This window comes from Ciona robusta, chromosome 14 (genome assembly GCF_009617815.1).
Source record: "Ciona robusta chromosome 14, ASM961781v2".
Classification (NCBI taxonomy): Eukaryota; Metazoa; Chordata; class Ascidiacea; order Phlebobranchia; family Cionidae; genus Ciona; species Ciona robusta.
The window spans coordinates 2709156-2725270 of NC_143248.1; the positions used below are offsets into that span (position 1 = coordinate 2709156).

Sequence of the window (16115 nt, forward strand, 5' to 3'; positions counted from 1 at the left end):
ACATCACGAACACACACACAGATACGCCACGAGAGACATAATCTGCATGTACATGCTTTACTTGACGATAAACATTCAAAGGTGCCATCGACAAACATGCTCTGCTTGCACATATGGTTTAATGGAGCCGTTTGATGGCTTAAATGATACGAGTGCACCTGTCCGTTCTGGCTACCGGGTAATTCAAGCTACTCTACGAAAACTTGCTCTACCCCTTGCGCCCACAACGCAAGTAGGTATCTTGTACCAAAGCACTACACATCAAAGTATATACACGTTCTCTCTGATTCTACTGTAACTATACAAAACTCGACAGCCGGCGGCTATTGCATCCCTAAAGCGGCGCTTTCTGTCGGCTTTTATTTGTTTGCTCATTGCTTCTATTGTGCAATGCGCGGATAAGTGTGTCATCACAATAAATTTATTCTCTCCGAGAGAGTAGCTAAAAGCTGGTCACGCACCAACGCGCGACCAGAAAAGAAAAGAGACGACAATCAGTTGACGCAACATCCGACCAGTCAATCAGACGCACATATAGTTGCTGATAGGATGGGCGCCTATACTAAAATCAAATAGACTCACGTATTAATGAGTATATTACACGCGATGGTACAATGCGCTATGTCGTAGCGGCAGCACTTCAACCGCCACTTAATCCCGCTATTTTGGTCTCACTTTAAAGTGGGCAATAAAAAGAGAATCGTCGATACAATATACTTCAAAACAATTGTTTAACTTTCACTTCGATACATAATTCATGTTACTAAGTCCTTATTTCGCAATCGGTACGATATAAGTCAAGTATACATAGCACGGGTACATTTTCCTGTTAATAACATATATTTATACCGTCGCGTCGATCTCTGTTACGTCACGGCGCATATAATGGCACGATATTACGTTACCAGGAATGCCACAACGACGTAAGCGCCATTTCCACATTGACCCGTAATAGGGAAGCATAATATGAGTCCCTAACACAATTTAATGTTAAAAAATACTGCTTTACGCCCGCGTGGCAGCTTTTTAGGAAATGTTCAGTAAGGTGGGGGAAGACGGGACACATTTAGCACATAATATCCAAATATCCTGATCGTGTTTCAAACGATTAGCAACGGTCTATGGGTGTCGTGAGTTTACGGTTTATAGTCTTTAAAGGTTGTTTGTTCACTACCAAATGGGATGAAAAGGTGTCCCATCTCCCCCCCCCCCACCCTACTACAATTGATTTATAGTTGTTAACACGAAATGTAGGACAAATATTTCTCGGGATAAGTTTGCAAGAAAATGCGGATTGTTTTTCGGTATTTTGACATATTTTGGGAAATAAACAGTGCAATAGCAATGCTGAGCGAATGCGGCAAATTGCAAGCTATTTTTACATCTTCGGACTCGCCAAATTTCGGCAATGGTGGTGTCAGTATGACTGCTGGATACGCGGAAACAAATGTTACCATGACGAGACACCCGAAATAGTTTGGCGTGCTCCAAACATATTGACGCTGACGGAGGCTTTTAATTGGTTTCCTGAAACATGCAGAATGCACAGACCGATATGGAAATGTACGAATGCCAAGCCGGATTACCGAAACGCAGCGCTGTGTCCCACATTGGTAAAGTACAGTGGGGTGGGGGAAGATAGGACACCTTTTCATTCTGTTTTCTCGCCCCATTTGGTAGTAAACAAAGAACATTTAAAGAATTGTAAAAGCGTATCCTCATCACTCCCATAAACCGTTGTAAATTGTTTAAAACATGATCAGGTTATTTAATTGTCATATGCTTAAGGTTTCCCGTTTACCCCTCTTCTTTATTATAGGTGCACTATTTGCATTTGGTGGTAAAACAACGAACAGAACGTTCAAGGTTTCCCAAAGCCTATTGTGATTTGTTTTAGTTTTTTTTGGCAATATACAAATTAAAAAGCTCATTCCCTACTAAAGCTAGAAAAAGCTTAAAATAGCAATTATACAACATATATACTAAATATCATTTACAATTTCGCCGAGGGCAATTTAAATTACAAGAAATTATGTGTATTGGTTTCTTCTAAGGACTGGTATAAGCAGAATCTGGTCCAGCAATTCGAGTCGATCAGCGGCGAATGAACGTCTTTCTTATTTGTTTCCCTCCGTGAGTCACTTCCTTTGCCTTTAATCAGTAAGTGTACAGAGTGTTTGTGCGGCGAGCATAACACCGAAATGACAAAGCGCCACGCTCCCGGGCGCTTAGCGTATTCAATGAAAACCTAACATCCTGTTTAGGTGAGCGTTTGAACTAAACACTGATGCGCGTAACAGTCATTACTAAAGTGCGCCAACATTGATTTGCCCTAAACTGCTGAGGCATACCTGAAAGTATTTGATTTCTATCACAGAAATGAGGAATGTTGCCTTTTATCTGATAAATCCATGCCAAGCTCACTTTCGCCTAGTTTGAACGAGCTTAAAACCAGGCGAGCGTACAGTAAACACTCAAAACAGATCGCATTGTATTTTCGGCCATCTCATAACCCGTAATGGATTTTTCCCTTTGTGTCTTTAGCCATATACCGAGGAATTGCGCGTCGTACGGCAGGTTCTTATCACTTTAACCACTTTAGCGAGTAGTTCGTCGCAACGAATGAAATGATTCATAGGACTGCGATATTCTTCTGGTAGTCAAAACAATACAGCTCACTCTTTGCCATGACCGATTTACTATCTGGTATAATAGCCGTTAAAGCGCGACCTGTTTAACTAATTTATATTCACATTGCCGATACTGAAAAGGTTTTTGTTACACCATAACATTATTCCTGACGCCGAGAACACGCTATAGCACTATTTAAACATTTGTATCTGGGCTGATCCGCGCGATACATGGAACAAAGGCTCTGTGTCGAACTAGGTGTTACATAAAACGACAAGAAATGGCCTGGTAAACAAGAGCTCTTTTATAATCGACTCCAAATCTTGCCTGTCGTGCCTTTGTTCAATGCAGGGCGAGGGCGGTTACATCACGGACTGTTTGTAAGCAAAAGGGAGAAAGGCGGTGAGCGAGAAATCCAATACCCCCTTTTGCCTTGTATATTTCGCTTTTGTTGCGTCCTGGTTATTACTTCCCATTTGGCGAAGAGGCAAGCCATCATTCTGTTTCTCTCTCCAACACTGCGCGCTCACTCTGAGCCAAGAGCAGTCGTTTCTCTCTTGGAGCAAAGTAACTGTCTCGCGCACCTCGTTATAACTTCCATTTCGCAGAAAAGCTCCAACCCCCGCTCCAAACTCCAATGTAATAACACAATGTTTGGGATAGTAAACACTATGCGCTTAACTAACCACCCAAATCTAGTCACGTCGTTAATTATTGGATCCGGTATTTGAACTGTACGTTGCATTGTAGCAAGTGCTTATACACAATGAATTATTTCACTCACATTTACTGAACATGCTTTTGCCGTTGTATGATAAGTTCAAGTTAGGTAAACGTTTAGGGTATGAAATGAAAGGTCGGAAAATATTTTATAAATTAAATGACACGAATTTTTTGCCTTTTTTGATAAATTAATGAAAATTAAAGCGAAACAACGAAGAAAGTACTTGGTTATTCTCTAAACACTAATTGCAATGTAGGAATTATGCCACGTTTTATTTCATACACCATGACTAACACAATGAAAATAGCAAAGGTAAAGACTTGGCAACGGTTTTCTGAGCGAATCTGCGCACCCGAGATCTCAAGACTGACATTTCGTTGAACCATAGACAATATATCACTGACGGTAGGCAACCGTGGCTATCCTTTCTTAGCAAAGTGATTTATCAACGGTTGTAATGCCTCCTACCTCAAATTCCAGAGCTTTATGGAACGTGGGTGTTGTTTTTACACCGTTGTTTTCGCCGCACCAGCGCTTCGATCGGTTTTAGCCCAGAAGTGTCGCCTACGTGAAAGATTTTTCAAAGATTGGAATTTTGGGAGGACTTGAAAGCATCTCTTTTAAAATGTGTCGATATGGAGAAAAGTCCGATTTAAAATTTAAAAGTTATTTCAGTAGATGTTTATGCATGTATTCAACTATATCGTTACATTTAATGACTTGGAAATCTTTTTAAAGTACCGTTTCCAAGAATACAAACATAATCATATGACACATTATTTCATAGCAAAATCTGAATATTTTAACAATTTCTACCTAGTTTGAATAATTTATTTCGCACTTTACCTAATTCTTTGTCAGCAAAATTTTCTAGAAAAGGCCAAAATAAGAAAAAATACCTTGTTACATATACCGTTTTGTTGTCGATTGCACGAAAAATATAGAAGTCGTGTTGTAAAATATATGTAGTAGGGTGGGCGAAGATGGGACACCTTTAGCACAAAATATCCTGATCGTGTTTTAAACAATTAATAACGGTCTACGAGAGTCGTGAGAATACAGTTTTATAATTCTTTGAACGTTTTTTTGTTTACTATCACATAAAACGAGAAAATAGAATGAAAAGGTGTCCCATCTTCCTCAACCCTACTATATAATGGGTGGTATTTCTTAGTTAAACAAATGAGTTTTGTGACGTAGGATTGTTCTTTAGTATTGCGCGCAATCTATTATTCATAGGCATTTGTTGCATTCGTTGCGAACTGACTTTTCTCCTTTGCTTCTGGATTAAGCAAAATTTCAATACATCAAAATACTATGAGGGTGTACCAATATACGAATAATAATAAGAAAATTTGCCCACTAGCAATTGCTTTTGCCTTCATACATCGGCGTAATAAGCTTGCTTTATTTTACGTGTGTTACTTTATTATAGTACAAACATTACAAAATAGTGAATGTTAATGATATATAATTATAACTAGCATATTTAACAAACACGGCTTAAAGACACTAGTGGGTTGTCTAAAAGCCCCCCATAAAAAAGTAATAAAATGTATGAACATCCGTGTTATAACGACTGTCGTTTTTCAGCCACGCGAGGATAAAGTAAAGAGTTTCATTTACGCATTTAAGACAAAAAACTATTCAAGTTCTTTTTACAAAAATTGAACGTAAATAAATGTATGCTTACAAACATATAACAGAGCTTACGTATGCGCAGAACGCCCATGTAAACTGTAAGATCGTACGAAGCATTGCGCATGCGTCTGGACAGGAAGAAATATTTTCTTAAGCAACAAACTGATTTTTGTATTTTCTTTGAATCTTACGGCGCCGCTATTGGTTTGACTCATAAGCATATGAATTATTTAACAGGGATACGAACATGCGTCTCGCTTGCGCTTGACTGCTGCCAAGTCGGTTAATACGTCTAGCCTATAGAGTAATTCAGCGACATAAAATACAAAAACGATTAATAGTCAATAAAAAAAGTAGTTTCTAAAGAAGTATAAAGTGACTTTTCAAAAGTTTTTGAAAACATTTTTGTGGTTTTGATCTAATTCTACAAAATGTTTAATTAGTTGCAAGAAAAACAGAACGAACAATCCTAAAATATTCAGCAGTTTTTTTTCAGGCAATTATTGGTTCATTGTTCTTGTCCGCCACCTACCGACATAAACGTTTGTTGTAGCCTGCCACCGTAAAGAATGAATGAATGTAACTCGCTTTATTTTTGCGTGGCCGAAAAACGATAGTGGATTTTTATGTATAGCTGATATTTTGAACCGCCGGTTATGTAACCACCCGGTTGGGGCAATTGCCGTTAAGTGTCTTGCCCAAGTACACATACACGGACAATGGTAGCAGCGACAAGCTTTGAACCCGAAGCACAACACGTCAATACCTCAACCATGACAAACGGGACGGAAGTCGAAAGAACATACCAGTTATGAAAACGTTTCGCTCATGTATTGGAAAAACGATCACAAAAAATATCATATGGTAGGGTGGGGAAAGACGGGACACCTTTAGCACACAACATCCAAATACCCCGTACGTGTTTAAAACAACTAGCAGCGGTCTATGGAAGTCGCGAGAATACGGTTTTATAATTCTTAATTCTAATATTCTTTATTTACCATCAAATTGAATGAGAAAATGGAATGAAAATGTATCCATATCCTCCCGCACCCTACTATATAATATTTGTTAGCCGTTACGCTAGTTGCCATTGTATCTTGTCCAAGTCAAACTCTCCACACTTCCTCACAATCCACAATGATAGACAGCATCAAGGATCAAGCATCAGAGTACGATTTCCCTCGTTTACTAGCCGTGCGCTATAAATTACGGTCATAAAGTTTTCGAATTTCGTCGATATCCATTGTCTTTCATCCATAAAACAACTCATCCATATACACTTTCATCCATATAACAACGAGAGCCAACCTTTCAATTAACAAAATTAAAAAAGCTACACCTGTTTCTAAACCAATTTCCACGACGGTCGCATAACACTAAATGTAGGCAGCACGAAGTCAGTTTATTTGTCCCATATTTAAGTTACATAATCTAAATTACCGGAAAATGCATGCAAAAGCATCACACATGATATGAGATGTTACCGTATTTTGAACGAGCCTCCTTATTTTATCGCTTAAACTATTTTTTTTTTCTAATTTACGTCATTTAAATTCATCCTTAAACAATACAGAACATGTGGCACTATTGCGGGAATGTTTGTGAAACATGAAGCTTAATACTATATGCTGCTTTTAAGGGCTATCATTGCTTATAATACAGATAGGTTAGTTTGGGTTGGTTAATACGCATACATTCATACAAACAAAAGAGTTCTAAATGATGGACTCCAGCAGTAATATACAGCATTGGGTGAGATTTAAAACATGCAGCTTACAGAGTGCCTTTAAATGATGATAAAAAAGCTTGGTTTAAGTTAATACTGTGCAGATGGGGAAAGTGCAGTGACTACAATAGAGTGTTATACAATGGATAAACAAGCGTGCAAGAATGTTTCATTAAACAGTTGTCAGAGTGCTATCAATGTCATCTGTAAAACAAAAGATCTTAGCAAAATTTAGAGGAATATTCACAATCACATATGAAAAAATATTAAAATAAACCCACAAAAGTTGTAGTTTACTGTAGTATGCAATGTGTAATAACAAACGCATGATAATACTATATTGTAACTTGACAGTGGACATGATGTCTTTAGTACACACTTTTGTTTCAATTGGAAGTTTTACTTGAAAATAATTATCTCATTAATGGCTCATTTGTCTGCTAGGTGTAGCGACCACGCTTACTTTCTTCCAACTAAATGTAAATATGTTTTTAACTGTAAGCGTGTTTTAATAACTGTTGTTTTGTTGCTATATCCTGTCTTTTCGTTTAAAATATCTATAAATCTTCGCTACCGTAATCAAAGAGACAAACAAAAGATATTATTCTTTTAAAAGTAACATTTTTTCTATTTTTACCTTCCTGTAGCCCTAAAGCTTCAGCCCACTCGTATAATGAGATGAGATGATCCTTATTTGCATCAGCAGTTGAGAAAAAGGTGTCTGTGCAATGTTCCAGTGGTACGAGAGGTGCACGCATTGGCTCAAGTTCACGCTTACTCAAATACCTGGTTGGACACATTTATCAAACTACTTTATAGTATATAGTAGAAAGGGGGAAGACCGGACACCATTAATAACCAAATATCCTGATCGTTTCTTTTAAACAATTAACAATGTTCAATGGGACGGGAGTCATGAGGATACGGTTTTATGATTCTTGGAATGTTCCTTGTTTACTACCAAATAGGATAAGAAAATAAAATAAAAAGGTGTCCCATCTGCCCCACCCTACTGTATATTGATTAGGACTTGAACTGATTGTATTATGGTGAATCATTTTAATGTTATTGTTAAACAAAATTACAGTTGTACAGCAAGTTTCCCAAACCTTTTTTTTCATAAACCTTTTTATTGAAATTTTTATTTTTATGATCCCAGTTAATATCCCATGTTATTTTTTTTCTTTTATGATCATGAACAGATTTATACTTTAAAGGAGGTATACAAAAAAAGAATTAGCAGCGATTTTTTTTAATTGATAATTTTCCTTATTTACAGTGAGATAAAATGAAACGATTTGTTTTGTTGTTCATACCTTTTTTCTTCTTGCTTTAATTAATTTAACCTCCATGGCTATATTTGATGATGTGAATAAAGTATATGTTGGTATCCATGGTATATGCCAATAATCATTGTAGGTCATTATACAATTAATGTTTAAATTTTTACATTTAAATGAAATTGTTGTGCACAGACTCTGAACAACCAAAGTTTAGGAAATCATGTGATAGAAACAAGTCCTAAATTATAGATCAAGTTTACTTTCCCATTCTTTGACTCTTATCAACTGTATATTTTTTCCATGTATTTACCACACAGAACTGTAACTATCATCAATTCTATTTTTTCCATGTATTTACCACACAAAAACTTCAACTATCATCAGTTATAATAGACATTTATTATCCATAAATATTATCACACAAAAAACATAGCAGTTTATAACTTTGCCACACTGCTACTCATTATCACCTACTTGTCGGTAGGATTTACATCCAGAATTCCAAATTTCCAGTGAATTGGGTATTTATATAAGGGGTAGAACTTCTGAAACTCTCGACTCATTAAATCGATATGATGTTCTTCATAGGTTTGCAAGCGGTCACGGTTTGCTACCAGTTTTCGACCCTGCAGTAATTAGTGCAATTGTGTATTTCAAAAAAAAATAAAAAGCCCTCTTATATTTTTGGACAAAATGTAGTGGTTTATATAATATATAATAAACCATAAAAGTGACAACATGTTTATAAAAACAACTATAAAAATGACAATATACTGTTATGCAACACACTTGAAACAAGTTTTATCACTGTATTGCCTTGTTTTTCACCAAGAGCTTTATTTTATCCCCAAATAGCTTTAGTCAATAACCATGTAGACTATTATGGTTATTGCTCTCAGGTGCAGACCACAAATTTTCTCACTGTCTGGATGGGAAACCTAACTGTTAGACTTACAAAACCTGTCTGCTGTTGCCCAAGGCACATATACTTAGTCTTACAGTGATTTCCTATTTTAAAAGACTAGTTACAACCTGTTGGCCTATTGTTAGATCTTTTTTGCATTCTTGTTTCAACATCAATTGTAAATTATGTAATTTCTATATCTTTCCAGCTACAACATTTAATTAGCAATGTTTCAATTGCAAAAATTTTGACTAACTAATAAGTAGCAATTATTTATTCTAGTAACTCGTTAAAACTAGTCCTACTAGATTAAATATCAAGTAAGTAATTAAACCACTTTGGCTTAAAATTATGTAAATTTATTCCTTATTTATCTGGAAGTACAGTACTAATATCCTGTCTCATTTAAACACTAAGACCCAATAATTGGTTGATTACTTTTTTTTTTCACTCAAAAATACAGAAACATCAAAAGTGTAAAAAAATTATTAAAAATAAAAAAAAAACTATTGAAATTTGGCTGGCTTGGTTCAACAAACAAAGTTTCATACTACACTTACATGAAATCTTTGTTTTTCATTGAGACCCCCCATATCCTCTGCTTCATCATACATTTGAAGATAGATGTTTTTAATCCATGATCTCATTCGAGTGGGGTATTCACTTAATTCATGCTCTCCACATGGTTGAATTTCTTAAAACAAATCAATTTTAAATCTAACAACTCTTTAAGTTTCCTGGTAATTTACTTTTATGTATTTAATCATTTACTAAATAAAAACAAGAACTGTTAAAAATATCATAAAAGGTTAACAAAAGTACCTTTTATCCATTTAAAATGTGCTATTGTAGAATTAATATTACCATTTTTTAATGATAATTTTGTTAAATACCTTTGCAGTCCCCGTAATAGTCAAGTCTAAGATGCTGTACACCCTTAGCCTTGTTTTGCTTCATTATACATTTGGTTCTCCACAATTCACACTCACTTGTGTAAGTGTTGTTGTCTGTACCACACACTCTGTGTATACAATTACACGTTAGCGCAAACGTGGTAAAAGCAAATTAAAATCTAGACAATGTTTCAAACCTCTTTACTGTATATGGTTAAAAATGGGACTTTGGATAAAATTCCTTCAGAGCCTAGGCAAAACCAACACATTAAAGCATATTTGTCACCTGAAGTCGGTTTCTGAACTGTCACACTCGACGATGCATCTACATTTAGGTTTATTTGTCTTTGTCAGATAACACTCCTTTCCAGGTTTACACGGAAATAGATCGCATGGGTCTGAAAATCAGGAGAATTTAAAATATTAACACACAGCTATGATGATGGATTGATGAGTCAAATTTTGGTTTCCAATTGTATTTAATATAAATAAAAAACTATTTAAAGTTATTTTAACATCTACGTGATACAGCTTTGTTAAACAACGAAATACATAGGCAAGAAAGTAGTAACCGGTAACCTTTATTTTGTATCATTTACTTACTTGTTTGAATGACATCCACATCTGGTACGGGGGAATCCTCTGTTTCATCATCATCATCTTCTTCTTCTTCTTCACTGGCAACATCAGAACCCTCCTCTGTGTCTTCTGCTGTATCAGTTTCCTCTGTTTCTTCTTCAGTATCGCTAGTTTCTGCATCTTCGTCATCAGTTTCATCATCCTATTAAAAAGTAGATTTTTCACCAAAATTTTGTCAACTGCTTTCAAATGTTTCAAAGGTCTGCACAAATTTGTAATTTTGAACAACAGAACTAAAAATCCCTGTAAAGTATTAGCAGCACCTGAAAACTAAGTTATTGAACCATTCTCGATTTAAAAAAAAATTAATTGAAAGGTAAAATAACAGTAGAAATGCCATACAGTTAAAAAAGGAAGAAATTTTGATCAGACCTCAGAATTGTCTTCTTGATCATCAGTATCCTCATCTACATCCAAGTCATCCTCCTCTTCATTAACATCTCGGAGGTTAGGAGTTACACGATTTACTTCTTCTCTTGCTCGCTGGAGTTCCACTTCGTTGTCGATTAATTGCGACTCAGTGTTAAACGCCTTTTAAATAAATAGGTTTATTTTAGCACACACATATATATATATATATAAGCCCATAATGGTGGCAGTGTCAAGCCTCGAACCAGTACTCTCTGGTGAAGAGGTGCACGGTTGAACCACTACCACAACATAGATGGAACACCATTTAACATTTTCTTGTCCCATTTAGTAGGAAACAAAGAACATTCAAAAGTCAAAAATAATTCTCACGACCTCCATAGACTGTTGTTAATGTTTAAAACATGATCAGGATATTTGCATATTATGTGCTAAAGATTTCCCATCTTCCCCCACCCTATTTTATTCCATAAATAACTCTTACTTTTTAAAATTAACAAATTCGTTGATATCAGCCATTTCAAAAACAAACGGTCAAAGGTTATCTATTTGTCTTAACAGTATATCAACGCAATTAAAGTATAAAACTACTGTAAGCAAGCAAATATATGATAAGTTACGAAGTAATGTACTTACAGTGACAGAAATGCAGAACAGAAATAGCAAAGCGACAGATACTACCGCCGTCTTCATTTTTGAGTGTAGCGTCTTTCCGTTCCGTGAAAAATCCAGACTGCTTTTGTCTGACGACTACGGCCCAATGCTCAAGGCCTTTTGCTGGAGAAAAACGCACCCGCCCGCTCATGTAAATAGTACGCGCAATTTCCACTGGCGTGACCTATTTGCTGGTAGATTTAAAAGCACTTGGACAGCGTGTTTTATGGCTCTTGAGGACTACGTTTGTGTACGTGTAAGGACAAAGATTTCCGCGGCCGAAAATTATCAAAATTTTGGCCTGTAACCATTTCTATTTCTAGTCCACCTCAGAACTATATCAAAACTAGATACAAAATTTCGTGTTCTTGATTCCCAGTAGACTCAAGAGAAGACAATATTAACAAGCTGATATGATTTGTATTTCAGTTCCGACAAAGGCTTTTGATGTAAAACATTTAAATGTAAAAGCTTTGAAGACGTTATACATTTAGCGAAATAAAAATCTTTTTCAGCTTGATTTTTGCACAAAAAAAATGTAAACCAAAAATGTACAGGGGGCCTGATCGTTGGTAAAGGTTGTTTTAGACTTGGTTTGGTTTAATTTTCCTACATATTTGCACCCATTCGATGAGGGTCTTGTGATGGATAATGTACGGGCATACGAGGGCCTGGCATTCCTTGGTACCCTGCAACAAAAGTATGTTCAAAGTAGGTAAAATCTGAAAAAATACTCCTGATTTTAAATATAAAATGTTAAAGTTATTGGAAAAAGATTTTTTAAAGTAAAAATATTGATTTGATAGTATCCGAGTGGGGCGCGTCGCAGACAATTTGGATAACCAATAAATGACTATTTGAGGCGGCACAATCTTGTATCACTAATACAAACTACCTGGCGGTGGCATCATGTGCATTGGTGGTGGGGGAGGTGGCATACGAGGTGGTTGGTTCATTCCAGGCATCGGGATGGTTCCAGGGGGTGGAGGCTCCATGTAGTTATAATTCTTATATTTTGCACCATCACCAATTTCAGATGGCATTGGTAGTGCTGGAGATTTTACAATGTGGTTAAGTTTCATAAAATAATGAGAGAAAACAACTAAAAATGCAACTAACCGCCAGGTAGACCAGGTACAGGGTTGTATGAACTATGAGAAGACTTATCTCCTTTATCTCCACCTTTTTTGATTGAGCCTTGAGATTTGCCCCACCGTACAACAATTCTGGAAAAAAAGATATGTTATCTCTTTCATCTCCACCCTTTTTTTAAATTGAGCCTTGAGATTTACCCCAACTAACAACAATTCTGGGAAATAAAATAGATATTGCATAGGGTGATTTGTAAATACTATAATAAGATGATTTGAATCTGGAAAAACAGACTTTTTTGTAAAAAGCGTGTAACGGACTCTATTAAAATACCTTTTTCCTTTGATCATGAGTCTGCCAGCTGTTCTTTTTGCTGCGGTTTCAGCATCACTGCGTTTGGTGAACTGGACGAATGCATAATTTTGATTGGTTGCCATGTGGATTGAACGAATCTCACCATAATGGTAAAATTGGTCCCTGCAAATGTATTGGAATAGGTTTAACACTGGATTTTTTAAAGCGAAATGTATCATGTATGTAAGTAATAAAAAAAAGATGACTTTGCCAAACAATGCCCTTATAAAGTACTTTGTTCAAAATAAAGAAATAAAAGTAAGCAAATCATGTAATAAATGCTAAAACAAAGGAAAATTAGGTCTACTATAACCTGGCAATACAGCATAAAGATATACCCATCATGGCATTGTTCGACATTTTAGCAATTTAATAATAGAAGTTTTATTTTTCCGAAATTTTTTACGAACCTAAGATCTTCCTCATTGACAGCCTCTCCTAGTCCTCCAATATATAGAGTTGTTATTGTTTGATCTTCTGGAGGAGCTACCGCCTCCTGCTCAGCGCTCTCAGTTGCTCTTCGCATTAATTTGTTGGCAACGGGATCATTTATCCCGTAATACCGATCTTTGATGTTCTGGTCAGACAGAGGATCATCTGGATCTGTTGGCTTCTCGTGTCTGAAAATGAAAAAATTGAAAAATACAAGAAGGTACAAAAAAACCCACACATTTAAAATTGAACACTTAAAAATTAAACTAAAAAATTTAAAAAAGTTTAATATTAAACTAAACTTGTCATCTAAATTTATAATTAACAGAGAAGTATAAATTTATATTAAGTCTAACGAACTACCAAGTACATAATTGTCCCTGCAGTTAGTCTTCATTATTTAAAAGTGTACCAAGTGTTTAAAAATCTGTCTCGTTTTTTCAATCCTGGCATTTAAACTTTTACAATGAGAAATACTTGCTCAAAATTGTTGGTAACTTATCAATGCATCAAAACCGGTTAAACAAAATAAATGTACCACTAGTAACCCCCTTATTAACACGTTTTATAGATATAGTAAGGGTCTAAGGGAGTAGCACCGGAGAACTTTTTAAATAAAGATAACAACGATTTCTTTATTAATAGTTTGAGGTTTAATGCAAAATGACTGAGCCTTAAGGCAAAAGTAGTAAATTGAATTAGAAACTTTGAATTAAATAAAAGTAAAACGATCACACAAAATACAATTGTCACTGTAAGAAATATAAGAGTCTGACCTGTATGGGCATTCCTCCCCTCTTTTACATTCACCTTTCACCCAGAAAGAGCAGATATGAGGTCTGTTACGTTTATAGTAAGGTGTGGTGCGTGCCATTCGAACTAAAAGATCACTTGGTGCCTGTGCTTTGCCTACTGAGCCAACAGCAACTGTACCATCAGTATTGGCAATCTAAACGCAGAATCAAAGTTTGGTATACAGAACAGTATATAACATTTTGAGAAAAATCTGGGGAGTATTTTTACCTCTCTCTCCATGTTTTGAGTGTAGAATTCTTTGTTAACATCGGACTTTGGAATGTCATCTTTTATTGCCAAAGCTTCATCTCTTGTTTGAACGGGCAAACCTAATAAAAATACAGAATTTAAATGCAAACTGACACAAAACGACCTTTGAAGTTCAATAAAAAGAATAAAATCTTTTTTAAATGGTGGGCTACACAATCTATTATTGGTCAGCGAAGTAAATCTATTAGTATTTTTGTGTATCATACTTTAAATAATGGCAACTGTCACTGTGACTTCCAAGTATTGTAACAATTTTAATACCTGCTTGTTAAGAAAGTTAACTTACCATACTCCAAATCCAACAGACATGTCTGACAAATGTTCTTAAGTTTTGAACAAGTCTGACAAACCTCAGTTTTCTTAAACCTCATGCGCGCGCCCGGACACCAACGGAACACTGTGAATGGCCGATCACATATTTTACATTCTTTTCCAAAAGTTTCTTTAGTCTGGATAAAAGACAACATGTATAAAATTTATTTATTTTTATAATCCAGTTTTTTTTTTTATTAAAAGTTCTGTTTTTTTTATCTTCAGCAGGTCAGGTTATAATAATATCTAAAACTACTGTTCTGGTATTAAGGATGCCTAAGTCAGAAATATGAACTGTGAGATCAGCACTGCTTGTATATTAGTGTAAATAGGTTATTTAATTTATGTCATCCTATAAATAGAAAAATTAGAAATGCTAGATTCAAAAAAAGTATCCTAAAAATATATAAAACCTATTTGTTTTAGAATGTGCATCCCTACATTAAAACATGGTATTCAAACTTTGGTTATATAGACACGCATTACAAATTATTCAATTGTAAAGCAATTATTTTTTAGCTTTAATAAAAACTTACCATGCGTATATATGGATTGTCTCCAAGGCATGTCTGACACAAAATTGGAAAGTCCTGAAAATAAGTGAATTAGTGTAACTTATTGTGGGATGTAAGTAACATGAATACAATGTCAATCAAAAAAAGACAAATAAAAAACAGGTATTACGTTACTATGTTACATGTTAAGGTTCATACACCTTGTGTCGGCTTACGAGTAACCAGGTTTGTAACTTGAACAAGTTAAAGTCTGAATTCTATGTTGCTTGTATAATATGGTATTTTTATAAATAGGCATTATGAATTTGAGCATTTTAATAAAAACCGGGGTGGAAAGATACCAGTTCTGAATGATGTTATGACTTAATATGATACGCATCTTTCTGGAAACCTTAGTAATAATTAAAGCATAGCTAAAGATAGACTTACAGATTCTTCCCAGTTTTGACGATTGTAGCGATTTGCTCCAAGCGAAGTTGCCATTGTGAAGAGCTAACGACCAAGCTTCACTTCTGGTGTGATAGATCTGTTAGTTTTCAGACAAATATAACCAAAAATCTATTTTTTTAACGACAGATACGTATAAATATTGAGCCGATATACGCTGTTCTTGACTTTAAATACAATTTCACTACTGACTCATGTTCACTATTATTCCTGCTCAATGAACAGCGCCACCACCAAACATACATTATCATTCGGGGAGATTTTAGAACAAAATAGTAATCTCGAACGAAACAAGATGATCTAAATCTGCCTTAATTAAACAGATATCCTAATAAACGCATTCAACATTCAGAAACACTACCAGGACAGTATTTTGAGGTTATGCCCACCTTGGTCACGTGACCACTTGCTTGATTATTTGATTATTTGCC

General features: G+C 35.4%; 2 protein-coding genes across 2 annotated transcripts; both read right to left on the reverse strand.

Moving 5' to 3' along the window:
• Window positions 1–6382: 6382 nt before the first annotated feature.
• On the reverse strand, window positions 6383–11609 carry LOC149724943 (SPARC-like). Its single transcript, XM_089892253.1, has 9 exons — window positions 11450–11609; window positions 10817–10975; window positions 10409–10586; window positions 10092–10203; window positions 9806–9933; window positions 9473–9606; window positions 8483–8634; window positions 7363–7511; window positions 6383–6929 (listed from the first exon to the last, which is right to left on the reverse strand). Exons 1-9 carry the CDS (start codon window positions 11504–11506, stop codon window positions 6898–6900), a joined length of 1101 nt encoding a protein of 366 aa, XP_089748379.1. The 5' UTR covers window positions 11507–11609; the 3' UTR covers window positions 6383–6897.
• A 258-nt stretch (window positions 11610–11867) lies between these two features.
• LOC149724944 (pre-mRNA-splicing factor RBM22-like) lies at window positions 11868–15869 on the reverse strand. The gene is made up of 10 exons (XM_089892250.1): window positions 15667–15869; window positions 15259–15312; window positions 14697–14859; window positions 14369–14469; window positions 14122–14294; window positions 13324–13533; window positions 12893–13036; window positions 12587–12693; window positions 12363–12518; window positions 11868–12156 (listed from the first exon to the last, which is right to left on the reverse strand). Exons 1-10 carry the CDS (start codon window positions 15718–15720, stop codon window positions 12077–12079), a joined length of 1242 nt encoding a protein of 413 aa, XP_089748376.1. The 5' UTR covers window positions 15721–15869; the 3' UTR covers window positions 11868–12076.
• Between the last annotated feature and the right edge of the window lie 246 nt (window positions 15870–16115).

What these genes read in the sequence shown, in the direction of transcription:
- LOC149724944 (XM_089892250.1), bottom strand. Translation starts at nt 15,720, where the DNA reads ATGGCAACTTCGCTTGGAGCAAATCGCTACAATCGTCAAAACTGGGAA. An exon ending in TCTGTTGGATTTGGAGTATG is followed by an intron (nt 14,470 to 14,696) that starts GTAAGTTAACTT and finishes TATTTTTATTAG; the next exon opens with GTTTGCCCGTTCAAACAAGA. An exon ending in GCACATGATGCCACCGCCAG is followed by an intron (nt 12,157 to 12,362) that starts GTAGTTTGTATT and finishes CTTTTGTTGCAG; the next exon opens with GGTACCAAGGAATGCCAGGC.
- LOC149724943 (XM_089892253.1), bottom strand. Translation starts at nt 11,506, where the DNA reads ATGAAGACGGCGGTAGTATCTGTCGCTTTGCTATTTCTGTTCTGCATT. An exon ending in TGTTCTGCATTTCTGTCACT is followed by an intron (nt 10,976 to 11,449) that starts GTAAGTACATTA and finishes TTTATTTAAAAG; the next exon opens with GCGTTTAACACTGAGTCGCA. An exon ending in AGTTCAGAAACCGACTTCAG is followed by an intron (nt 9,934 to 10,091) that starts GTGACAAATATG and finishes TTGTATACACAG; the next exon opens with AGTGTGTGGTACAGACAACA.